The sequence below is a fragment of the Myotis nattereri genome (genome assembly GCF_964212035.1).
Source record: "Myotis nattereri genome assembly, chromosome: X".
Taxonomy (NCBI): Eukaryota; Metazoa; Chordata; class Mammalia; order Chiroptera; family Vespertilionidae; genus Myotis; species Myotis nattereri.
In genome coordinates, this window is record NC_138078.1 from 22,550,353 (window position 1) to 22,578,279 (window position 27,927).

General features: G+C 41.4%; 1 protein-coding gene across 5 annotated transcripts in view; it reads right to left on the bottom strand.

The window, feature by feature from the left end:
• Positions 1-27,927, bottom strand: part of DMD (dystrophin) — a 2,781,977-nt gene that overhangs the window by 89,002 nt on the left and 2,665,048 nt on the right. For all 5 annotated transcript variants that reach the window (XM_081115404.1, XM_081115406.1, XM_081115405.1 and 2 more), the window contains 4 exons: positions 18,922-18,996; positions 5,447-5,648; positions 3,165-3,250; positions 622-779 (listed from right to left, as the gene is read on the bottom strand). In XM_081115404.1, the coding sequence (XP_080971530.1) occupies positions 622-779; positions 3,165-3,250; positions 5,447-5,648; positions 18,922-18,996 (521 nt within the window). The remainder of the gene's footprint in view (positions 1-621; positions 780-3,164; positions 3,251-5,446; positions 5,649-18,921; positions 18,997-27,927) is intronic.

Below are 27,927 nucleotides of genomic sequence, written 5' to 3' on the forward strand. Positions count from 1 at the left end.
CTATCTACCTGCCTACAGAAGAGCTATATAAGCAATGAAAGTTCTGTGTTTTAAAAATATCTATACTAATTATAGAGAAATATGCAAATTGTCCAGGACATTGTCACAGTAACAGTAACGACCAAACAGCAGGCTGCTTGGGGCAACAAGGCCAGCAGGTGCGTTAGTGAGGGATGACCAAATGACTGAACAGCAGGCTATGTGGGGTGACCAGGCCAGCAGGGGGGGTAGTGAGGGACGACCAAACGACTGAGCAGCAGGCGGTGTGGGGCGGCCAGGCCAGCAGGGGGGTTAGTGAGGGACGATCAAACGACTGAGCAGCAGGCGGCATGGGGTGACCAGGCCAGCAGGGGGGTTAGTGAGGGATGAACAAACAACTGAGCAGCAGGCTGCGTGGAGCAACCAGGCCAGCAGGGGAGGGCAGTTGGGTGCAACCAGGTCGGCAGGGAAGGGCCTAAACTGGCAGTTGAACATCCCCCAAGGGGTCCCATATTGGAGAGGGTGTAGGCCGGGCTGAGGGACAGGGACACCTCCCACCCCCATGCACAAATTTCATGCACCAGGCCTCTATTCTAAAATATAAAACATTAAATATGTTACTTAAGAAGGTGAATAACTTACAAACTGGAAGCAGCTTCTGACACTCGGCTCAATGTTACTGCCCCCAAAGGATGCAACTTCACCCAACTGTCTTGGGATTTGGATGGAATCATGCAGAAGTAGGCCCAGCCTGCGCTGGTCACAAAATCCTGTTGAACTTGCCACTTGCTTGAAAAGGTCTACAAAAGGAAGAAGAAAATCGCAACAAATGAAAAAGCAGCACCAAGTAAGTGCTAACAGAACCCAATGGCCAACTCACTTCCAGTACCAATTCTCAAGAGTAGCCAATATTCCCATAGGGCAGTTACTTCTACCGTATGTTAATCTAGATGTTTAATATTTTTATGGATGAACTACAGCCTTCAAGAAATGAGTTTACATACAATCCTGACACCTGAATTTTTCCTAAGTCAGAAGACAATCCTTTGGGAAATTATGTTATGTGTAGGACATAACTACTATAATAAAATAAATGTTGTAGCATTAAGAACCATAAGTACCATCCCCTTTGGACATCAGAGATTCAAAAATGTACCAAAATTGGGACTTCTTTATGAAGCCAACAGATCACTGAGTTTCTTGTATGTGTTCCCACAGGATGTTGTACATATTTGTAATTAGCTCTCATCACTTTACAGTGATTCAATAGGTGGCTGTCTTTTAGGATGAAGGGTGGTATCTCCTTGAGAGCAGGGACCTTATCTTGGTCAACTGTGTGCCGGAAATATCTACAGTAGAACAGTTGTACCTGCAAACAGCAGGTGTCCAATATAGTGGGTTTATGGACTAAATGAACATACCAAACACTTGCAATATGTTTTATTCTCAGAAATAAAATCATCTTAATCACACATTGTATTCAAATAAAAGTTGCCCAAAAAATTAAGAAAGTTTTTCCTACTCATAAGCATACTTTTTGTTTTTAATTATCACCTAAAAATATTTTTTACATTGACTTTTTTAAGAGAGAGTGGAGGGGAGGGAGAAGGGAGTGGGGGAGGGAGGGAGAGGGAGAGAGAGAGAGAGAGAGAGAGAGAGAGAGAGAGAGAAGAGAAGAGAAGAGAAGAGATGAGAGCGACAAATTGATTGGTTGCCTTCCATATGTGCCCTGGAGCCTGCAACCAAGGTATGTGCCCTTGACCAGGAATTGAACACTAGATCCTTCAGTCCAAGGGCCAACACTCAAACCACTGAGACAAACTGGCTAGGGCTCAGAAGTACACTTTAAACTCTAAGAAATTAAATATGTTAGTGAAACATCTAAGATGGCAATAACCAAAATGAGACAGCACACAACCACTTTTCATCATCTATCCAATACACACACATAGATTTTTTCAAAATTATGAATTATTTTCAAATATCCCAATTTGAAGTTAATATTTCGGTTTCACCAACCTCAAAACACATTCCTGCATAATAGTTATTTGAAACACAAACTTGAAGCTCCCTTGATGATTCCATTTAGTATTACAATGTGCTGTTACAACAATAGCATTGACACGATCAGATTATTAGCTAACCTATAATAACTATAATACTTAAAAGAGGAATAAACACAGAAAGATTCTATTTTATCCAAAATATGTTCTTAAGTGGTTAACAAAATCTATTCAGTTATTTTCTCCTAAAAGGATGAGAAAACTTAAGTGGAAACTACATAAAAGTGAGAGCTTGAAAGGCCTGTGTATTTTTTGGCTTACTCCTAGGGGGGAAATGAGCAGTAGGACACAGAGTGGCTTTGGAGGAATTTAATCTCTTTTATCTCCTGCCTGTCCTTAAACTCAGCACATCTCCTCATCCCTGAGAGGCTAGGCCTTAGGGGGAAAGAGAAAAGACAAAATAGATGAGGTTTCTTTAATATTCCTACTGAAAACATTTCTTACAAGCATTTAAAGGGGAAAACACATATGGTCCTTCACAATGGGAATGAATGGTTGCTTAGTCAGCTCAACCATCACTCCTCTAGTGTTTGCTTTTAATTTGGATTGACAGATTTTTAGCAGAAAAACCCAATGGCTAATCAGTAGGACATTCTATAAGGTGATATTTACCCTATAAAAAGTGGCAAGTTATCTGTCTCTCCAATAATAAAACGTTAAGTCACATCACAGAATTGGCTATGTCAGTATACCTTGCAGTAAGATGATTATAAAATAAACAATGCTTCTTAAACATGAATGCCAGGCAGTAGTCTTTAAATAAGAATCCAAATACTAGGCAAGAGCATGGATTAACCTTTCACATTTATTTTCCTGATTATACAAAGGGGTTAGGGAATCAGGTTTTATCCCCTAGGAGCACGTGTTTTATTCAGACATAGTCAACGTAATGCAAAATAATACTTGGACTGGAGAAGATAATCCTCATTCTCTATTTAAATACCTGCAAGCTAATGTTTGACAGGGAACAGCACAAACCACCTTTTATGACATTCTAAAAGCAGTTTTCCATCTTACACAAAGAACTTGCTGTCAAATAAGAACATATGTCATTCCCCATCTAGAACTGAGGCAATAAGCCAATATTACTAAAAGAATACAGAGTTAATATGCATGACTTACATCTGTACTTGTCTTCCAAGTGTGCTTTACACAGAGAAATGATGCCTGTTTTAAAAGACAGGACACGGATCCTCCCCGTTCGTCCCCTATTATAAATAATCAAATCAGAAAACAATTATTGATTTTTTACTAGATGGTAAACACTTTTCAGCTAAGAAAAAAAATTCATTGGATATGGGAACTCAATTGACCACTGTTTTCTTAAGATTAAGAATTTTTCTGAGTTCATTATCTATTTGGAGATGACTTAAAATGTGATGGAAATTTGAACAACTCGAACAATGAGTATATACCAAGTATTCAATTCTTAAAAGCCCTTACTTGAATTGTAAGAGTGGCTCTACATAAAATGGGAAAAATATCCTTCTAGTCATCCATGGAGAGGCACCTGGGTTTAAGTCGGTAAGTGGATGAATTACTATTATGCACTAAGCTACTTTGGTTATTGAAGCCCAAGAAAAATTACCAGCAACTCGCTACTCTGCTCTCTTCAAAACTCTTTCAGACTTTCATTACACTGTCCGTATTCAGAAGAAAATTAACCACTTCAGGCCATATGACACATAATATGAAATATGAATGCTTATCTCCACAAGAAAAATATGGTATGCTATTAGCTTCAAATATATGATCTTAAAGAGCAATTTTAAAATAACCTATGCATATATATATATATATATATATATATATATACTTTGCGTTTGCATATAAAACTGAAATAAAGCATTCCACTTGACACATTTATTAAGTTCATTAAATCCATGGGAAAAATTTTGAATAATAAAAAGTTTTTCATTTTGTGAAAAATGTCTTTCAATAATTTTCAGCTTTTGTTATGGAAAACAACTGAACATTAGATATTGGTTTTCAAAAAGTAGACTAATTCTTAATTTAGCACTTTGAAATTACAAAGGATAGGTCCCAGTTGTGGGTTATTTTTGGTGAACAATATGCTCAACTTTCAACTGATACAATTTACTAAATCTATTAGTCAAACAGAAATCCTGGATTCTAATGCATTAACAACATTACTATCGTTGGAAGATTTTCTTATCATTTTCTACTCTTTAGAAAAGGCAAATCAAAGTTTAACAAATAAACTTAGTACAGTAACTCAGGTCTTCAAGGAAATAAACTGTACTCAAAAAATTTTCAGGCAGGTAGAAATAAAGTTATATATTCAGAATCCATTCACATGTCATCTCCAGAGAAAACGGTGCTAAAATACATCTGAGAAGACCTAAATACAAACCCTTATCAAAGCAAATGTAAGGGTAATCCACAGTTACAGGCATGGTAGATACCGATCAGATTTCAATAGCCAGGTGATCTTAGAATTTAAAAAGTAATACCTTATAAAAAATAACAAAGAAAAAAGCGTATACATTTTAATCCAGGAGGTGTTGGAAATCCACCACAAAGGCAAAAGGCAAAATAGTTGATATGCAACTCCTTTTCAAAAACCCTCCCAGATTTCCAAATGGGGAGATGTTCTTTCTGACATGTGAAATGAGGCATGTAATAATCCTGATGTCTAAGAATTCAGTCAAAATTAAGACCAAGTCCTTCTGCTACCTTCCTCAACTGTCTTCATTAAGCTCAAGACAAAAATTCCAACTGGGGATCTCTCCTGTGTGCAATCCCAAAGAAATAAACGAGTGCTATCTAAGGAGTGATGAATGGAGGTCCCATTGAAACATTTCCCTATCTCTCTCTCTCTCTCTCTCTCTCTCTCTCTCTCTCTCTCTCTCAATTCAAAACTTCCTTCGTTTGAGGAGCTGAGTTTGCTGAATTAAGGGCTTGTTTTCATTTTCTTTGGCTTATCAACTCATCTCTTGCAAAAAGTCTCCTGAGTATTTGGATCTGGTGACAGGTTCGGCAGCATCTCCAGGAACACATCTGCCAGTGAGACGAAGCCACCCCCAAAGTAGATGGGGGGGGGGGCTCAAAACACACAGGCAACAAAGGGAAAGGACCAATGGCTACATGTGGAGTCATTGAAAAAAATTCGTATCTCAGGGTTTTGTTTGTTTTCTAATCTGAGAACAATCAATGTCCTAGCTCTTACCTCCTAGCTTGTCAAGACAAAATAGTTTCGGTTCCAATAAATGCAAAAATGATTTCTCACAGGGACAGCATTAGGTCACACAGCTTCATGAAACTTTCAACCTGAGGACCATATTTCTAGACTGGGGCCCTATTGTGCTGCTAATTAAACCGGCACCATTCTGCCCACTAAGCCTCCTGTGACAGAGTCTGAAAGACAAGCTTGCCATACGTACGTGTCATAAACATTCAGCAGCCAATTGAGACACATATCCACGCAGAGAGGGACGTTGACCAGATTGTTGTGCTCTTGCTCCAGGCGGTCATAAATAGTAGTCAAACAATTAATGATCTGCAGGATGTCCATGGGCTGGTCATTTTGCTTGAGGTTGTGCTGATCCAAGGCATCACATGCAGCTGACAGGCTCAAGAGATCCACTGCAAAAGCCACAGAAAATCACAAACGATTCAAGGGGGGGACAATCCTCCTTTCACTATTTTTTCTTTTCCTTGGAGAATCTGGTAGAGATGTCTCGTACCCCTTAGTGAACACCTAATCCGAATTCTACGCTCTTTTATGTATTTATTTGTTATTTTTCAATTACGGTTGACATTCAATATCATGTTGTATTAGTTTCAAGTACACAGACTTAGTGGTTAGACAATCATATACTCTACAAAGTGGTTCCCTGATATTTCAAGTATCCACCTGGTCCTATACATACTTCAAACCCTACCCTCTTTTATTATTTTTAATTATATTTTTATTAATTTCAAAGAGGAAGGGAGAGGGAGAAAAAGATAGAAAGATCAATGATGAGAGAGAATCACTGATCAGCTGCCTCCTGCACGTCAAGCTTGCAATCCGGGCATGTGCCCTGACCAGGAATCGAACCATAACCTCCTGGTTCATAGGCTGACACTCAACCACTGAGCCATGCTGGCCGGGCAAACTCTACCCTCTTTTAAAGTGTTTTGTTTTCATCCTTCAGCTCTAAGTTTGCCGACTTTGATGAGCATTCAGGATCTGAGGTTGTTCTCACATGTCACTGGCACTGACTAGATGAAGATGTGAGCAAAGAGACAGTTCCCATTTTTAAAGTATTGGGGAATATTTGAGAGTTGAGGGGGCCTATCGAGTTCTACATAAACCAAGTCATTTTCAAATGAATAAGGGAAAAAAAACTATTTTACTAGAGATTTTGGAAGAATTCCTGACCATATTTTCTTGTATTAGTATTAGAGAAGGACAGTTTGATTAATCTGTATGGTTAGGGTTGTGTGAACTCTATTTCCAGTTATGCATTTATAATTATTAAGCATTTTTCTCCTTAAAATATTAGTCACCTCACAATCTTTCTGCTACCTTAATATTAGGTGAAAAAAAAATAACTTCACTAAAATTTTCCATGGGCAAACTAAAGTAACTGCACAATCCATCCAAGCGATTTCTTCTTTCACCTTCAGATTGTATTTTACATTGTACTTTTCAAATCATCTAAGAACTTTGAGTGGCGGGGCGGGGAAGAGGGACAGGGGCGGGGGTTCCCTTGATGTGTGGTAGTATTTATTCATATGCTGGAAGACAAAAATTTAACAGAAGTGAAATCTCAACCTTGTCCAACATCAGCATATTGCATGCTTTATTCCCAAGTGCACGAAAAGATGCTTTTTTTTTCTAAAGCAGGCTTATTAGGCAAATTGGAAATGCAACAACATGCTTTTATAACACCTTATACACCTAAGCTCTGGTCTGAACTCTCAGTCCTTTGAGAGAAAAAATCAATGGTAATTAAGTAAATTTCTCACGCATCTGGGGGGCGGGGGGAGGGGGGAGGAAGCAATACAATGATAAATGTTACTGCAGCTAAACACCGGCCAACCCAGTCTGTAAACAGCTTGCCCAAAACTAAGCAGATGTAAATTTAAGGCTTTACTGTATTTCACCAGCTATTTGTGACTGGTTCTAAGTAAATGTTAAGGAAAAAACAAAATAGTGGTTGATATCCTATATAGATTAATACCTATGTAGTACATAAGTTTTCACTTTAAAAAAAGGAAAATAGTAACTTTTGAAGTTTCCCTAGAAACATGACCTGGTGGTGGGAGTAGGAGGGTTTTTTTTCCTTTGTTTTTCATCCCAGGGAGCAAAGCTCTGTGATTCCTTGTACCAATTTCCCTAAAAGGCCCTGGGTGAGCACTCATCCTATCAAGGCAAAGGCCGCTGGGGAGGAGAAAATTTTTTCTGTACCCTTCTAAGTTCTTCTGGCTAGTCTAAGAATTAAATTCATATGAAACAGATTAACAGGAGGAAAAAAAGATATTTAATTTTGTGTAAATGGGGAATCCACATAAACATGAAAATTCCAAAGATAGTAAGGCAAAATGAGGTATAATTGTCATTCTGGAGTCTAGACTAAGGAGAAGGAGGTAGAGGTTTGGAACTTCAAGGGGAAGTGAGGCAATTCACAGGAAGATACAAAGAGTTAATGTTTAGTAAAAACATGTTTGCTGGGCCATACAGAAACTATGGGACACAGAGAGGACTTTGATCGAATGGGCCTTGCTAGGTTCCTCCCTATCACACCTACTTCATATTAAACTAATAGCTCCCTGCCTGGAGCAAATCTATCTAAATTCTTTTATGCAGTTAGGGGCAAGGTCAAAGGTTCTTCCTGAGTCTGTGTTTTCAACACAAAGTATTCCACGTGACAAAGAGACACATTTTGGGGTGGAGAGTTTTGCTACTCTACAGGCCCCCCCTCCCTTTGCTTAAAAATACTTTCAAGATGCCGAAACCGGTTTGGCTCAGTGGATAGAGCGTTGGCCTGCGGACTGAGAGGTCCCGGGTTCGATTCCGGTCAAGGGCATGTTACCTGGGTTGCAGGCATATCTCCAGTAGGAGATGTGCAGGAGGCAGCTGATCGATGATTCTCTCTCATCGATGTTTCTAACTATCTCTCTCACTTCCTCTCTGTAAAAAATCAATAAAATATATATTTTTTAAAAAATACTTTCAAGATAATGACCTCTTTACACGGAAGCTGAGACTTTGCTTAAAGTGGCAGAATGGAACATAACTTGATTTGAGAGGAAGGCAGGTAGGAAAAAGAATGAAGAAATTTAAAAATAACAATGCAAGCACGAAGGAGGACACAAGGATGCAAAGGCGGAGTGGGGACCACATGGGAGACTGGAGAGAGGTGTGGAGAAAAAATAACTCAAATTTTCATTTTCTCTTCTATGGGCACAGTTTCAGGGGCAGGTAGTGAAAGCACTTAGAAATTCAGCCCACCATTTCCATTAGTGGAAGAGAGGAATAGATTTCTTCTAAACACCAACATTCCTAAGATGTTTCTTTATACATTGAAGGAAGCTATGGGAGGTTTGAAGTTTATTATTTTCTTTTGTTACTCTGCCTTAATCGTAATAAATATTTTGCTTTATACCTAAGGACATAAGAACCAACAAGTGAGAATTTTTAGACTCACTTTTGTATTGAGTCTAATTTACCATTGTGATGGAAACATACACACTGACAGCAAAATTGCATGAATTTCTTTTTATCGGGTCTACTCTTATCTCTGTACAGGTGAATGGGTAACACGCAGAATAGAAAATTTGGAGTATAAATAGCTCTGGAGTGGAGCAAAGAAATTGCTTCGAAATAACAGGAGCAGAAGATGACATAGTTAGGAAAGAAATACTGTGTAGTGTGCTCCGCTAAAACCAGATGTGCTTAAATACAAGTACGATCCATCACAGAACATTGGAAAACACACTTCCCAAAACAAACATATCAAACAGAATTCCACTTTCATGGAACAATTTTTAAAAGACATCTATTTAGGTATGCATAGCTGGAACTATGGGGTTAAAAGAGGTGAAAAAATCAATAATGATGATTTAATTGCTACACAGATATACACTTAAGTGTCCAAAACGAACATCTTATAGAATATATTAAGATTTTTTTGATGAAACATTAAACATAATGAAGCTTCAACAAGCAACCAACAGACATAACTTTGTGAAACTATCTTTTTACCTCAACCTAGGAATTTCCACTTGGTGGGGGGGAGAATATATATCCTTTAGTGTATTCACTAGGGAATATATTTTAAAGCTATATTAAAACCTAAGTATGTTCTAATATACCCTCTCTTTTGTTAATATATCTTTATTGATTTCAAAGTGGCAGGGAGAGGGAGAGGGACAGAAACATCAATGATAAGAATCACTGGTCGGCTGCCTCCTGCACACCATCTACTGGGGATTGAGCCCACAACCCAGGCATGTGCCCTGACTGGGAATTGAACTGTGACCTCCTGGTTCATAGGTCGATGGTCAACTGAGCCATGCCAGCCGGGCAATTTTTTTTCGTCTTTTACAGAATCATTGGCTTTGAGATCTAGAAGGCCCATTTAGAATCATTTTTTAATAGAGAAAATGGAGACTAGAAATAAGAAGACTTGCTGGCACCCAGGTTTCCAGATTCCTCATGGAGGTACATACTGAAAAGCAGAAAGGGTGTTGCAGAGGGTGTACTCACAGACTTTACTGAAAAAGAAAACCAGTCTTCATTCCCTACTAGTGATAACAGTAGAAAAAAGAAGCACCAAAAAGTTGGTTAGAGTAAGTCCCATGGTGCCAACACAACTCCAAGCTCATCCCACAGGTAAACCTGAATACTCTATGTTAATATAAAATAATCCTGTAACCTAATTAGTGTAGATAAAAAAGGAGGCGGGTTATGATAGGATAACTGCTTTGTTTTGCTGATTTTTTTTGCCCAGAGGAGGCTGTCACACCAACTCACTCTATAGTCAGCTTACACTTCAGGCTAAAGGACTTTCCAAGCAAATGGAATAGTCAATGTACTTTGATGTAGTTATCTGTGCTGTGAGAGTTAATTACACTCTGGCGTGGGCCTGAGATGCTTTGGTGAAAGAGCTACATAATGCAGAAGTGACTTTTTGTGTTGATGTGTAGCCATGGGTTACAGGTTATCACTACTGTTTATTGGTAGCAGTAACACTGGCCATTTTTACCTAGTCTCAGCGAGACCCATGGAGGAAACTGTGTTTGGGACTGGCTACGTAGAGAAGAATAAGCCCAGGTTACCAGAAGGCAGGAACCCTGTCTAAGACATTTAATATGTGTTCCCTGGTGTCCAAAGTGAAATCATAAGTGGTGGTTCTTGATCCAAGAGAGAAAGTGCATCCTGGTATGGCCCTTAGAGAGGGAGCACTTGGAGCTTGCACCTGGCCTCTCTGGACCCTATGATGTGGTTGTGATACATATCCTCATTTTAATGCTGTTGGTATATTGTAGCGTTTGCCTGCAATGAATTTTAGGTGGTTTATTAAAATTTTTTTAAATTGATTTCAGAGAGGAAGGGAGAGGGAGAGAAACATCAAAGATAAGAGGGAATCATTGATTGGCTGCCTCCTGCATGTCCCACACTGGGACCTGGGCAACCTGGTGGAGTTCCGACCAAAGGAACCTGGGCAACCATCACTTTTGATAAATGGGCTACACCAGTGAGATCAATTACAATTAAAAAGATAATTCAACTGGGGAATTATCGAGTCTGCAACCTGGGCATGTGCCTTGACAGGGAATCAAACCATGACCTCCTGGTTCATAGGTTGATGCTCAACCACTGAGCCACACTGGCTGGGCTGAACTTTGGGTTTGTAAGCATTGGTTTTTATAAAATATATTTTCATTTTTTTAATATATTTTTATTGAATTCAGAGAGAAAGGGAGAGGGAGAAAGAGATAGAAACATCAATGATGAGAGAGAATCATTGATTGGCTGCCTCCTGCAAGCCCCCTACTGGGGATCGAGCCCACAACCCAGACAAGTGCCCTTGACCAGAATCAAACCTGGGACCTTTCAGTCTGCAGTCCGAAACTCTATCCACTGAGCCAAACCAGTTAGGGCAGTATTGTTATTTGAGTTCTGTGAGTCCTCTTCAGTAATGGAGCCCTAACTGCCACTGCCAGGGCAATTAATGTCAGAAGTGAAACTGTCTAGAAGACCTCCAACTCATTCCTAGCTAAAAACATGGCTAAGACGTTTAAAAAAGAAAAAGATGATTCTGATAAAAGGGATGAAAGTGAACCATTGCTGGTTGCCAAGCTGCCTATGGTTTGAAGTAGCACAGGCTTTGAAATTGGTTATTGATAAGACAACTTTCCAGTGGCATATGGAAATGGTAGAACCTGAACTCCAGGAGCTGAACAAAATGGATTAGGAGGACACTGCAAACTGATGGCAAGCCTGCTAAAATTCAATTCCTTGGATGCATTAGCAAAAGTTCAAATAAGCTCAGAATCTCCTTCCACTCAAATTCGCTCTCTCTGGCCTGCAGGTGGAGTTCCGACCAAAGGAACCTGGGCAACCATCACTTTTGATAAATGGGCTACACCAGTGAGATCAATTACAATTAAAAAGATAATTCAACTGGGGAACTTGTAGGTGTTTCCTACTTGCCCACAATTTTTTTTCTTTTTTTATATATTTTTATTGATTTCAGAAAGGAATGGAAAGAGATAGAAACATCAATGATAAGAGAGAATTACTGCTTGGCTGCCTCTTGCACACCCTCTACTGGGGATCGAGTTCCCAACCTGGGCATGTGCCCTGATTGGGAATCGAACCGTGACCTCCTGGTTTATAGGTTGACGCACAACCACTGAGTAACACTGGCTGGGCACAATGTCCTTTTTCAATGTCATATCTAGTAGTCCCTGGACTGAAGCTACAATTAAGAGTCTCAAAGGCTGGTAATTTTCCGAAACAAGATATTACGGCTCTTAGTTGGAACATAGGTGCAAGAATTCTGCAGGGATTGATGGAATAGGTTGCTCCTTTTCGACACCTCGCCTAATTGGGGCTGTCACAAATGTTTTGTTGCCTACAGGACAGGGTTAGCCCCATATTTCTGTACTTATCCAATCTGAACCCCAACCACTGGGAAAAGACTGAAGGAGGAGCCCTGGCATATCTTGTCTTCTCATCTTGCTATAAGCTAAACATGGACTAGCCCAGTGGCTGAGCCCAAGGGACATAGTTTGTGTGTGGATTCAAATTTACAAGGAAGTAAAAGGTAAGATTATTGCTGAAGGTAAGCAAGCAACCAAATTGGTATTTAAAAGGAAAAACTGACATAATGTTGGTACCCAGAAAGAGGCTTCAACTAGGAGAATGATATGCTCCCTTAGCGGTGATTCAGACACCCTTTTTAAAGAGCCAAGAAGTGAGGAAGACAGCTGGCCAACCTACTGAACACACTGGAGGAAGTGATGGGAGTTCTGACTGTGACCATGAACTCCGTGGAACAATAGTAAACTGGCTATGTTTTTTAGTTCTTGTTTCTGTTATTAAGGACTCATGTTGGAAAGTACCCTGTGGGAATATTTACCCAGTCATATACCAGTAGAGAAAATACTGGCTTATAATAGTCTGAATAAACATTGTGTGGACATTAATTGGAATGATGAAAGTTTAAGAAATGAATTGGGCATACAGTAGAATGTTTAGAAGCTGTATGTCTCATCTGTCATAATATTATGTGTAAAAATATAGCTATGTGCCCCATTGCTATATGAGGAAAGCCTCATATGGCTGGAGGGGACCATTGGGACACCTGAACCACTGAGACAGAATTAAGTTTAATTTGGTAGCCCTACTTGTTGAAATTGAAAAGCAAGAAATTTAACATGGATGGTTAGAGAAATTTCTGTGGCATACCCAAACCAAAGTCTGTTTAGGAGTGACTGCCATTTATATGATGTTAGTCTGGGAGAGTCAACACTTTGCATCTCAAATTCATTTCCTAGTTATAATCAAGATGTTAGCACACAATGGCAACAACATGTCTGGTGGACCAAAGACCCCCAGAAATAAAGAAACCTTAGGAGAATTAGGAGCTGGGTGAAGACCAGCTGGCCAGGTAGAATTTGCTTTAAATGAGAAAAGATAAACTGGTGGAAAAGACCTCTTAGGACACTGGTTCTCAACCTGTGGGTCGCACCCCATGGAGGTCAAATGACCCTTTCACAGGGGTCGCCTAAGACCATCGGAAAACACATTTATAATTACATATTGTTTTTGTGATTAATCACTATGCTTTAATTATGTTCAGTTTGTACAATGAAAATACATCCTGCATATCAGATATTTACATTACGATTCATTACAGTAGCAAAATTACAGTTATGAAGTAGCAACGAAAATAATTTTATGGTTGGGGGTCACCACAACATGAGGAACTATATCAAAGGGCCGCGGCATTAGGAAGGTTGAGAACCACTGTCTTAGGGCAAAGAGAGCACTTTGAGGGCATCCAACTCCAGGAGGAAGGTTAAAGATGGCAAACTTCCTAGAATGATGATCAGGAGAACGGAACCAATGATGACTGGAGAAACCTACAAGGTGCTCCTTAATAGCTTCCGCACCACAACCGAGGGCCAACCATTCCTTCCCTCGTGTGCACCTCATGGCTATTGTACAAGCTTTCAACAGGACTACAGTGCTTTCCCAGGAAAATAGATGTGGACCCCTCTCTTTGGACATCATTATCTGTCAAACAAGATAAGCTTAGATAATTAGTTGGGCTCTGTGCTCAAGATGTTTTGAATTATGAAATAACAGAGACCTGGCCTCAAACCTATCTGAAAAAAATTGTATGCAGTATATGGGAAAAGTCGATTTGGGGGCGGGGGCAGGACAAAATAATCACACTAGCCTCTCAGGCCCCCTTGCTGGGAGGCAGTCTGTGGCTGTGAAGGCATATCCTGCCTTTAATGCTATTGCCCAAGTAAAGCCTTTTCCTGTAAGACTGTAGATTTGTAAGCCATGTTATCATGGGTCCTGTGAGTCTTCTTTAGCAACTGAACCCTGTCTAATGCCACCTTAGTGCGCCCTCAAAGGTGAGGTACATTTACTAAGAAAGGAGCACATTTTTCACCTGGTTTGTCATGGTGAGGATGTACCTTTATTTAGACAGCTCCAGGCTATCCAAAATCTCTCTACTGTGCGATTTAGCTGCTGAACAGAAGCAAATTGTTCTCTGCTTCTTATTTGCAGGGTATTTGCCACATTTATCAACTGCAGTATATTCGGTCCTATGGTTTGGAGACAGTCCACCACACACGGTTATACTAAACTAAATACACGTACTTTGTATAAATGTATTTTTACTTCTGCTCTTAGAAATTGGCTGTATTTTTAATTTTAGAAGCCACGCACCTATAACATGTCATCAGAACTACAGAAAGAGAAAGAAAAAAGCTTAGATTATCTTCTTCATAACTTTCAATGGGGGATCTGTGATACAAACCACTTTATGAAATCGTTCTTACCTAGATTTTCTCTTTCTCTCTGCTTTTCTCTCCAGTTTAATTTTCATTCACAAGCATTGAAAAGCAAGATGGAGTCATGTAACTCTAAATTGATTACAAAGTGGGGACATTTATATATAGGGCCGTGATGGTGTTCTTGAATTTGATTTAAACGGCAAATTCTCTATGGTGGCTAAAACTGTGTTATTCAGGTTTCTGCCATACTGAAGCTCTGATGTGAACTAAAAAAAAAAAAAAATAAGACTTCCCGGCCGGTGTGGCTCAGTGGTTGAGTGTCAACCTATGAACCAGAAGGTCATGGTTAGATTCCCAGTCAGGGCACATGCCCAGGTTGTGGGCTTGATGCCCGGTAGGGGACACACAGGAGGCAGTGGATCACTGATTCTCTCTCATCATTGATGTTTCTCTCTCTCTCCTTCTCCTTTCCACTCTGAAATCAATAAAAAATATATTTTTTAAAAATAAGACCAAGTTAATTAATGGCAGGAGCACTGCTTATTTTCTAAGGTGTATGTAATTCAAACTCTTCACTGGCATCAGGAAATCACTAAGATAACATCATTAATTTTCATTAAAGTAAGAGGTAGTAGAAGGGACCTTTGGTTGGAAAAGCTAGCCAGAACTAGTTTTATTTGCCTGTCCCACAAACAATGGCTCTTTATCATGGTTTGCAGGCATAGAAATGACAAAACAGGCCAGAAGAGAAACCCAAGTAAATATAAAATTAAGAGGAAATTCTTCCATCATCTACTGAACAATTAGTTAACTAATATGACTACACGTGTTTTCAATAATAAAAGGATTGGTGAACTCTTCATTCTATATTCGTACTATACACGGGACTCTTCCTACCATTCTTGAGAATCCAGTACTTAATTTAAGTAAATACACCCTAATTTTGCTAGACCTAAATCTGTTTCAAATATAAGAAAAATCATTCTCAGAAAGACTAATAATTTCGAATATGTTTAAATGAGAACATTCTCCATTCTACATTCATGGCTTAACTTTATTATAAGGTTATAACCTCAAATGGCTGAATTTTTTAAATAATATCAAAACGCACTCTTTCTCCAAAGTTTATTAGAAAATTTAAAATAAATTGAAATGATAGACGATGAGACAAACATGTGAACAGATTTTTTAACAGGAGAAATAAATAATGCCTAAATCCAAGGTCAAAAGGAACTTTATGAAAAGGGACAGTCTTTTTAAAAAAAAATACATATTTTTAATGATTTCAGAGAGGAAAGGAGAGGGAGAGAGAGAAAAAAAAATCAATGATGAGAAAGAATCATTGATTGGCTGCCTCCTGCATGCCCCACACTGGGGATCAAGCGCGTGCCCTGACCAGGAATTGAACTGTGACCTCCAGGTTCATAGGTTGATGCTCAACTACTGAGCCACACTGACCAGGCTGAAAAGGGAAAGTCTTTGTAAGATCTTCCAAGTTAGTCCAGAGTTAGCTGAGCATCTTACAGCAGCCCCAATCTGCAGGGCTGCAGTATCACTCCAGGCATACTCAGCAGTCAGGAGCCCGATGGTTCTGCCCCAGGGTGGGCAGAGGACAACTGCTCAAGAGAAATGAGGATGTGGGCAAAGTGATGTCTGTCAAGTCCATTTGGGTAGAAGAAGCTATGAATTCTGGTGGAACCTGGTAATTAGGAGGTAGAGGGATCAAGAGCCTAACTGCTCAGGGAGGTAGAGGAAGTTAGTGCAGAAATAATTGGAAGGCCAAGAAGCTGTGGTCAGCAAGTAGCATAGCTAAACCATTATTTCAGGACTGGAACAGTTCCAGCTGATTAGGTCCAGGAGCTGACCATTTGAGTAGATGGCAGAGGTGGAGCAGGATGTGAATCTCCATGGAGATGAAATAGGAAGTTAAGGAACTGAGAGGCTACAGTGATGCATGAATTATCCATGCCACTGTTGAAGTCATCCAGAATTGGGGCCAGTACTGGGGAATAGAGAAGGACCGTGAACCCTGACTGCCAAGTCTTTGGGAATGAGGGGGTCTTACCAGGGGGTCTGTGGAGGCCAGCAATAAGATGGTCAAAGAGGGTCACTGGCAAGTGTTTTTATAAATGGAAAACGGAGAAGAAACATCCTAAAAGTGGAATTATTTGGAAGGAGAGTAGGCTTTTCTTCTGAATTTTGGTCTCTCCAATGCTTAGCAGAAAGCCTACCACAGAGTAGAGTTGAATATGTTTTCATGGAATGGATGCATGACTGAAAATAAATTTAGGTTTTTATTTCTCCAGCTTATAGTCTGAAGTTGTTATCATTTTTCAGCAATATCGCTGCCAAATTTAAGTGGTTGTAAAGGGCTCTCCAGGCCTAGCATTTCTATAGGGACCTGTTAATGTCCCAGAGCTGGAAAGAGGCAGCTTGGGGTGGGGCGGAGTCAGCAGGCTGGATAGAGAAAGCTTTCTGCCTCTTTTTCTTTTTCTGTTCCTGTCCCAGAGATACTGCTTTCCACTGATAAAAGGGTAATTATGAATTGGTTATTGTGAAGTGCTATTGTATACTAGAAGCCCAGTGCACGAAATTCGTGCACTCGGGTTGCGGGGGGAACCCTCAGCCTGCCCTCTCACAGTCCGGGAGCCCTTGGGGAATGTCCGACTGACAGCTTAGGCCTGTTCCCACCATCTCCACTGTGCTCACCAGCCGTGAGCCCAGCTTCTGGATGAGCAGTACTCCCCCTGTGGGAGCACACTAACCACCAGGGGGCAGTTCCTGCATTGAGCGTCTGCCCCCTGGTGGTCAGTACACGTCCCAGCAACCAGTCGTTCCACCATCAGGTCGAAACTGGCTCTCTGACATCCCGCAAGGGGTCCTGGATTGCGAGAGGGTGCAGGCCAGGCCAAGAGACCCCACTGGTGCACGATAGGGGCCAGGGAGGGACATGGGAGAGCTCCAGGGTGTGTCTGGCCCATCTTGCTCAGTCCTGATCTGCCAGACCCCAGCAGCAAGCTAACCTACTGGTCGACTGTCTACCACCTGGTGGTCAGTGCACGTCATAGCAAGCAGTTGAGCAGCCTTAGCATATCATTCGCATACTATGATTTGATTGGTTAAACGGCCAACTGGACACTTAGCATAATAGGCTTTTATTATATAGTTAATATATTCCCAAGAGATCCTTAAAAGTTCAAACTTTGGCTCAGTGGATAGAGTGTCGGCCTGCGGACTGAAGGGGCCCAGGTTCGATTCTGGTCAAGGGCATGTACCTTGGTTGTGGGCACATCCCCAGTAGGGGGTGTGCAGAAGGCAGCTGATCGATGTTTCTCTCTCATCAATGTTTCTAACTCTCTATCCCCCTCCCTTCCTCTCCGTAAAAAAATCAATAAAATGTGTATTTTTAAAAGTTCAAACTTTGGTTTAGATAAGGCAATCTAATATTACTACTGCTAGTACTAAATACCTTTCAATAGGAGGACACAATTCAAGTTTCATAAAGATAATTCTGGATACCAGTGCCACTAGTTGGAAAATAAGATTATCGATATGTTAGTGATTCAATATCAGTAGCAAAGAATGGTGCCAGGAATGATTCTAAATAATATAAAATAGTCTAGGTAAACATTAGGCCAAAGATACTTTTTAAAAATGAACTCTATGTTACAAATGGACTTGTGATAGCATCTTTTCCCTGTCTCTCCAAATGAAAATACCTCAACAGGCCCTGACTGATGTGGCTCAGTTAGTTGGAGCGTCATCCTGTGCCCTGGTCAGGGCACATACCCAGGTTGCAGGTTCCATCCCTGGTCAGGGCTTGTATGGGAAGCAACCAATCAATATTTCTCTCTCACATCAATGCCTGTCCCTTCCTCTCTCTTTCCCTCCCTCCCTATCTCTCTAAAATCAATAAAAACATATCCTTGGGTGAGGATTTGAAAAAAAAAAAAAAGACAGAAAATACCCCAGACCCACTTTTTAAAATTTAATTGTTTATTTTTTTAAACTTATTTTTATTGATTTCAGAGAGGAAGGAAGGAGAGATAGAAACATCAATGATGAGAGAGAATCATTGATCTGCTGCCTCCTGTACACCCCACACTGGCGATGGAGTCCACAACCCAGGCATGTGCCCTGACCGGAAATCAAACCCTGATGTCCTGATTTATAGGTTGATGCTCAACCACTAAGCAACACCTGCCAGGCTATTTTTTATTTTTTAACTTATCTTTATTGCTGAAAGTATTACAGGTATCTGCTTTGTTGGGTTTTTTTTTACCCTCACTGACCCCCTTCTCCCTGAATCCATTCCCCCCCCCTTTTTTAAAGCAAAGAGTAACTATCAAGAGTAAATATCCAGAACTGGTAAAATACTCACAGCAAAGAGCTTTCTGCAGTCTTCGGAGTTTCATGGCAGTCCTATAAGCCGAGAATCTGACATTATTCAGGTCAGCTGGAGAAACAAAGGGGAAACACAGATCATTTGTTATTTCATCAGAAAGCACAGACAAAAAGTCACAATAATTTGCCAACTGCAATAACAATGACAAAAGTAGGCTAGGGGGAAAAAATCTTGCATATGCCCCAAGTTTTGGGAAGTAAAATTATGTCAATATGGGGAAATTAATAAAAACATCTTTTTTTCTCTTTGATAATCCAGACACCTAAGTTCTACGAAGAACTACAGTGGACTATTCTGCAGGGTTTTCAGGCATTTTTTTTCCACACTGTAATCCTGGTCTGATTGTAGTGACTCTTTGCTACACAGGATTAAAGAGAACAAGGAATATATTATTGAAACAACCATTAGAACTTAGCAACATTCAAGTGGCAACATAACATTTTTTTCTGATTAGAAAATAAAAGTTAAATATGCTCACCATGGAAAAATTAGAAGTTAAAGGAAAATATAAAATCAAGTAAATAAGTCACCCATGGTCCCATTACCCAAATATATGCACTGTTAACATTTTGAGTATTTCTTATCCAACATATATGTGTGTGTATGATGTACTTGAAAATATAATTGGGACTAAAATAAAGATCTAGTTCATATTCTAAAGTGTAATCATACTAGTATTCAGCACAGATGAACAGTTCAACAATTTCTGCTATTGCGGTTTCTTTTTTTTTTATTGCTAAAAGTATTACAAAGGGTATTACATGTGTGTCCTTTTTTTTCCCCCGCCTTTGACAATCCCCTGCTATTGTGGTTTCTACAGTCACCTGTCTATCAAGCTCCAACTCACCTAGCTGAAAGCTATATTTAGATGATACCCTTACTCAAGTCTACGCAAGCCTTGATACACCCTGGGCAATATTTCTTTTCTAGAGTTTCTGTATATTTATGTTTCAGGAACCCAGCTCCAAAAAGCTCCTTGAAAACAAGAACCCTGTCTCCTACTTCTGTCATATTTCCCAGTAACTTAATACCTGACCGCTCTCTGAAAAAGCAGGTCTAATACAGCTAGGGGATTGATTAACAGACTGAATGAATAAATGAACAAAAGAATAAAAGAAAGAAGAAAAATGTACTAGCAAGTATGACTGCCATAATTAATTGCACCCACAAAACTGTTTATTTTTTTTAATGTTTTGATTTTCAGAGAAGAAGGGAAAGGAAGAGAGATAGAAACACGGATGAGAGAGAAACATCAACATCAATTGGCTGTCTCCTGCACACCCCCTGTTGGGGATCGAGCCCACAACCCTGGCATGTGCCCTGACCAGAAATGGAACCAGCGACTTTTTGGTGCATGAGTCGACGGTCAACCACTGAGCCACACCGGCTGGGCACAAAACCAATTCTAATTGGGGGTTAAGAAAGGGAAATAATTTAATCCATATCCAAATCACTTGGGTCAACATTATTAGCTTTATGGCCTTTGCAGAGACCAAATATAAAAACCTAAATTGAAATTAGGGGGAAGAAAAACAATGTCTGTAATTTACTCTAAAATATTCAGCGTAAAAATAAAAGTTAAAAAGACTGACAATACTAAATGTTGGCAAGGATGTGAAGCAACTGGAATTCTCATACAGTTCTGGTGTGAATGAAAAACAATGACTAGTTTAGCTATTTCTTATGAAATTAAACATATATCTATCTTATAACACAGCTAGTTTACTCCTAGATGTTTACTGAAAATAAATACATGTCCACAAAAAGATGTGTACATGGATGCCCATAATAGCCCCGAACTGGAAACAAACCAATAGAAGAATGAATAAACAAATTGTGGTATAGTCATACAATGGGATACTACTCAGCAATAAAAACGAAGTAACTACTAATCATGCAATAATGTTAAATGATCTGAAAAACATTATGCTGGGTAAAAGAAGCCAAAAACAAAGAATAAATAGTGTTTGATTCTATTTTTATTAAATTCTAGAACAGGCAAATCTCACCTATAGTGATAAAAGGCAGGTAGATGGTAGCCTAGTGTGATATGGGGTTAGGTAACTGGCCACAAGGAACACAAAGGTATTTTTTAGGTGACTGAAATGTTATATATCTTGATTGGTGTGGAGGTTACACGAGTGTATACATTAGCCAAATGTCAAACTGTAGCCCTGGCCAGAGTGGCTCAGTTGGTTGGTCGTTGTCCCCCACACTGAAAGGTTGCTGGTTCAATTCCCAGTAAAGGCATAAGCCTGGGTTACAGACTCAATCCTGGTAGGGGACATGCAGGAGGCAGCCAATGGATATTTTGCTCTCACATAAATGTTTCTTTTTTTCCCTCTCCCTTTGTCTCTAAAAATCAATAAAAATATGTCAAAAACAAAACAAAAACAAGAAAACCTCAAACTGTACGCTTAGAATGAGTGCATTTGATTGTGTTTATGCCTTAATAAAGCAGATTTTAAAAATTAAAAAGAAAATCACACGGACAATACAATATGATGTATGTGTGTGTTAGGTTAAGCTACACTGCAGAGGTGGTCAGTTGTTTTAATCAAGAATGTATACTCCAGGGGTGGTTGGCTAGCAATTAATCAAAAAGCCTCACTCTAGAGGCGGCCACTGGAAGTTCTTCAGCTATATTTAGCTCCTATTACACCAGGGGTATCATTAATTATCCTATTAATGTTAGATGGGCTTGCATTGGTGGTATTAGTGGTTTGCAAAAGAGGAAGACTATATGAAAAGGTTTAGAACCATCCCTGGCCCTTATTAACTGGGTGTGAGAAGAGTCTAGCAGGCCCCCACCTTTAGAAATGGTGCTCTAGGTCGGACTCCAAAATGTCCAACCGTGCTTCATTGGATTCTTGGTTGCCTGAATTCAATGAGATGGCTCACAGAATCCTGCTGTTATAGCAGGGGTTCTCCAACTTGAGTCATATATCCGAATCATCTGGAGGAGTGTTAAAAATACATATTCCCGGGCCCTGCTTACTCCCAGATTTTTTGATTTGTTAGGTCTGGAGAGGGCCTGAGAATCTGCATGTCTAACATGTTTCCATGAGATGCTGCTGCTGATGTCCAGGGATCACTTTAAGAACCACTATGTTAAAGGAATGTGGTTAGAGGTGAGGCAAAAAGGCAGAGCTGTGACTTCATTGTACCTTTGGCACAGGTTTTAAGATTGTTTTGCGTCCTGTGGCTAATAAATGTTCCCATGTGACCGAGTTTGTTCTGAGACTTGTTTTCATTACAAACTGGCATCCAAGATGGCTCAGAGGACAGCCCTTACCTACACCTAGCCACGGGTGGCTACCAACGCCTACCAAACAGAACCCTGTAACCTTGTGGGTCCTTGTAATCCAAAGTGTGATTCAAAGACCAACAGCATCAGTATCTCTTTGGAGCTTGTTATAAATGCAGAATCTCAGGCCCTACCGGGATCTATGAATCAGAATCAACATTTTAACAAGATTTCCCAGGTGATTCATATGGACCTTCTAGTGCAGTCAAGTATTTAATTGTACATTTTAATAAAGGCTCTTGTTCCATGTTAAAGTCCAAGTATAACCTCTGTATAGATCTGTGTTGTCTACTGTTGTTGCATCTGTCTACATTCCATTTTGTGGGCCTTTAGAAGGTTATTTAATGACTATTATAGTCAATTAGACCAAAAACTCACTTCTGGAATATGTTTGTGGGTCTCTTATTTATGATGAACACCAATAAAAGTTATTCAATAAATTGTCTAAAGGTATATTGAAAGGCTACAGATTCCTTCTCTTTGAAGTGAATTAACATTTCCCTGGACCTTGTTCTCTGGCAAGTAGAACTTGATTTACCTGGGTCCCTCTCCCCAAGACCCATGGTTCTTCCATTGTCTCTTTTCCTCAGTCATTATTGTTTATCTTTTTGGGTGGTCTCAGCTAACTCATGGTATGAGCTGCCTTGTGGTACTAATATATGAGAAACTTAATTCCTGTCCCCCCTTCCAGACTGGTATTAATACTACTCACCAGTATTACCACACTTTCCCTATACTTCCTAGTGCAGAATTCTTTCTCACACAGTTATAAATGATCCCCTTTGGCTCTTTATAAAATAAGCAACATAGAGACACAGAAATGCATTTTTTAATCAAGAACAGATCACTTTTCCCTTAACATCAGCCTGTAGCAGTTTCCAGGGACTAGGCCTCCAACTCCAAATTTCCTTTCATTCATTTACTTATAAAAAAGCGTGGATCATGAACTATGTGCCAATCAAGCATCTTGGCAGAAGATACAGGCTAAAAACGTTCTCTTCCCTTCCCCTTTCTTTTTAATCCTCCTTTTTAATTGCCTCTTAACTCATTGGTCTAGTTTCCTACTATCTTCCTTCTTTCATAAAGTAATATCTCTCTTCTGACCCCAATTTTTCTCTGCTTTCCAATTTTCCTGGTTCTATTCAGAATTCAGAACAAATGCTCTAAATGAGGTCACAGAAGCTCTGTCCTGTCCAAATCTCACAGTTCATATGAAGAATTGGCAAATTCCAGGAGCTAGAGATCCAAATCGGAGAGGCAAGGATGATCAGATTCTTTCAGGGTGTGGGTTCACAGTGGAATACTATCAAAGACAAGCATCTGGAACATTCCAGCCCTAGCAGTGTTCTTAGCTTCCCTAAAGCAGTTCAAACTTGCTTCCCTTCCAAGTCCTAATTGTGGCACATTCTGCCTCAAGTTAATCTTCCCTGACACCTTTTTCGGCATACCCCCAACCCACTGCAGAGAATAAGCCTTCTGCCACGAGTTTTCTATGCACCAGAGTCCAACTTGTTCTCAAACAGTGATTCAGGAATACCAGAAAAAAAAGCAGCAGGAAAAATGCCTAGTTTTCATCCTACTGCAACAGAAGCTATACAAATATATATCCAGTCACCATCAGTGAATTGCAATGGAGTGCTGGTGCCCTAAAAGCCCTACTCAAGGGAGTTAACCATCTGTGTTGTTTGAGTCTGCATGTGTTGCTAGGAATCTGTAGCACCACTCCCTCTGGCTTACAGCTGGAAGAGATAAGTCTGCCTTGTGAAAGTGTGTAAGATGCACGCAGAAACCTCAAGATGTGGTACAGCTGCGGACAATGTGACATTGTCCTGGGCTGAGGCTGGAGCTGACCTTGTAGCTAAAGTATGCACACAGAATAAAGCTAACCCTCCCCCACGCCCCAGCCCCCATGGGAGGCTGGACTCCACTTTCCCTGGGAACTGCCTTTCCAGGACTCTGATCCAAGTTGTAATGAGCTCCCTCGCTCTCACAACCGGAACTTGAGGAGTGAGACTCTCCAAGAAACAAGTTACACAAGGTTTCCATGGCAGCTGATAGAAAGCATACTTCAGAAGGATAAAAATGCTGAACTATATATTCCTCTTAATGACTTGAATTCTTTTATCCAGGCTGCTTCTAGCCTAAAAATAGAGAAATCTAGAAACTTAAGGAACAAGGGCAAATATAGGCCATCTACCCTTCCAAGTTGAATCACCAGCTAGTTACTGAAGTAATGGTCCATTTGACTTTCATTTGGAGGCACAAAACAACTAATAGGGTTTTCCCTATTTGTTTAGCCTATGATTTTCTCTTGACTTTGGAAAATATTTCTGTTTTACAGTTTTTAATTTCACTCTGTGGAAGGTAATGGGGGAAGGTGTCAAATCACCAGAAAAGAGAAGTGACCTGATCAAGTTAGTAATAAATCTACACTACACATGTTGGATATGCTCTTGCAAAAATAGTGAAAACCAGCATTTAAAGTCATGGGAGTCTGGCCGGGTGTGGCTCAGCAATTGAGCATCGACCCAAGAGCCAAGAGGTCACCGGTTCGATTCCCAGTCAGGGCATATGCCCAGGTTGCAGGTTCAATACCCAGTGTGAGGCTTGCAGGAGGCAACTGATCAATGATTCTCTATCACTGATGTTTTTCTCTCTCTCTCTCCTTCTCCCTTCCTCTCTCAAATTAATAAAATATATATTTTTTTTTAAATATATTTTATTGATTTTTTACAGAGAAGAAGGGAGAGAGATAGAGAGCTAGAAACATCGATGGGAGAGAAACATCGATCAGCCGCCTCCTGCACATCCCCCACTGGGGATGTGCCCGCAGCCCAGGTACATGCCCTTGACCGGAATCGAACCCGGGACCCCTCAGTCCGCAGGCCGACGCCCTATCCACTGAGCCAAACCGGCTTCGGCTTAATAAAATATATTTAAAAAATAAAAAATAATAAAGAAATAAAGTCATGGGAAATATTAGACAATATTAAAAAAAATAAAACACATTAGCCCAGCCAGCATGGCTCAGTGGTTGAGCATTGACATATGAATCGGGAAGTCACAGTTCGATTCCTGGTCAGGGCATATGCCTGGGTTGCTGGCTCAATTCCCAGTGTGAGGCATGCAGGAGGCAGCTGATCAATGATTCTCTCTCATCATTGATGTTTCTGCCTCTCTCTCTCCCTTTCCCTTCCTCTCTGAAATTAATAAAAATATTTTTAAAATAATAACATATCCTATCTAATAAAAGAGAAACATGGTAATTGGCGTATGACCGCTACCCTTCCCATTGGCTAATCAGGGCAATATGCAAATTAACTGCCAGCCAAGATGGCGACCGGCAGCCAGGCAGCTTGAAACTAACATGAGGCTTGCTTGCTTCAGTGACAGAGGACTCCAACGTTCCCCGCCTGCTGCTGCAGGCCTCTGAGCTGGCAGTTTGAAACATAGTTAAAAAAATAGAAGCTAAACAAAACCCCAGAAACGAGCTTTCAGCTAACGGGGATCTCAGACCTGGAGTTGATACAGAGTTTCGATTGTAGAACCTAAACAAACCAGACACCTGCTTTCAGGAGCGGAGGCCTAAGAGCTGGAGCCTCAGAGTTAAAGCTGGCTCAGAATAAAAAAGAAAAAAAAAAGAAAAAAAGGAGCAGTTGGGAGGTTGGGAGCTTCAGTCCCAGCCTGAAAACAGCCCTCAGCCCCTCACCCAGACTGGCCAAGCACCCCAGTGGGGACCCCCACCCTGAAGGGTGTGTGGCCAGCTGCAAAGAGCCATCATCCCCTCATCCAGGCTGGCCAGGCACCCCAGTGGGGACCCCCACCCTGATCCAGGACACCCTTCAGGGCAAACCAGCCAGCCCCCACCCATGCACAAGGCCTCTATTCTATATAGTAAAAGGGTAATATGCCTCCCAGCATGGGATCAGCGGAGCCGCGAGGTCTCCTGGCACCGGAATCAGCATGACAGGGGGCAGTGCCCAAACCCCCTGATCGCCCTGTGGCTCTGTGTGTGACAGGGGGCGGGGCCACAACCTCCCTATTGGCCCTGCTCTGTTCCTGACAGGGGAAGGCGCCCCAACCCCCTGATCAGCCCTGCTCTGTGCCTGATAGGGGGGAGCTCCCCAACCTCCTGATCGCCCTGCGGCTCTGTGTGTGACAGGGTGCGGCGCCCCAACCCCCCCACTCCACGGGCCCTGCTCTGTGTGTGATGGGGTAGAGCCATAACCTCCCCATTGGCCCTGCTCTGTGGGCAATAGAGGGTGGCGCCCCAACCCCCTGATCCGCCTGCTCTGTGCATGACAGGGGGGAGCTCCCCAACCCCCTGATGGGCCCTGCTCTGTGCGTGACGGGGGGAGCTCCCCAACCTCCTGATTGACCCTGCTCTGTGCGTGACAGGGGGGAGATCCCCAACCCCCTGATCAGCCCTGCTCTGTGCGTGACAGGGGGCAGCGCCTCAACCCCCTGATTGGCCCTGTTCTGTGCGTGACAGGGGGTGGCGCCACAACCTCCCCATCGACCTGCCTTGAGTGTGACAGGGGGCGGTGCCCCATCCCCCAATCGGCCCTACCCTGAGCGTGACTGAGGGTGGCATCGCAACCTCCCAATCCGCCCTGCTCTGTGCATGACAGGGGGCGGCGCCCCAATTCCCCAATCGGCCCTGCTCTGAGCCCGACCAGGGGCTGCACCTAGGGATTAGGCCTGCCCTCTGCCACCCAGGAGCAGGCCTAAGCCAGCAGGTCGTTATCTCCCGAGGGGTCCCAGACAGAGAGAGGGCACAGGCCTGGCTGAGGGACCCCCCTCCCCCCCGAGTGCACAAATTTTTGTGCACCAGGCCTCTAATATATATATAAAAGGCTAATATGCAAAGTGTCCCCTTGGGAGTTTGACCGGGAAACCGGGAGTTCAATCGCTATGATGTGCGCTGACTACCAGGGGGTGGCATGGAATGAAGGAAGGCCCCAGCTGGCAGCCCGGGAAGGGAAGCCCCGGCCAGCAGCCAGAAGGTTCCAATTGGCCCTGATGGCTGGCCAGACCTAGGGACCCTGTCTGTGCATTAATTTCATGCACCAGGTCTCTAGTTATTAATAATAGGAAAGGAGCAAAGGGAAGGCCAGAAATTGTAGGCATGCTCCCTGCAAAACACTGGGGTAAGGGACTGGACAAAGGGAAGATAGACACATGCCCAGTAAAGTTGGGGGGACTAGTGAAGGTGCTTGCTGTCAATCACACCTGGGAACAGAGGTCATTGGCCAGAATGGGCATGGCCACTGCAAGCCTACAAAGGTTTGGGATACTTAACCCCCTAAACCAGTGATTCTCAACCTTCCTAATGCCGTGACCCTTTAACACAGTTCCTCATGTTGTGGTGACCCCCAACCATAAAATTATTTTCATTGCTACTTCATAACTGTAATTTTGCTACTGTTATGAATCGTAATGTAAATATCTGATATGCAGGATGTATTTTCATTGTTACCAATTGAACATAATTAAAGCATAGTAATTAATCACAAAAACAATATGTAATTATAAATGTGTTTTCCAATGATCTTAGGCGACCCCTGTGAAAGGGTCATTCGATCCCCAAAGGGGTCGCGACCCACAGGTTGAGAACCGCTGCCCTAAACTGAGGAGCTTGCTCTCTTGTGCTCTTGGTTCGTCTTGGCACACTT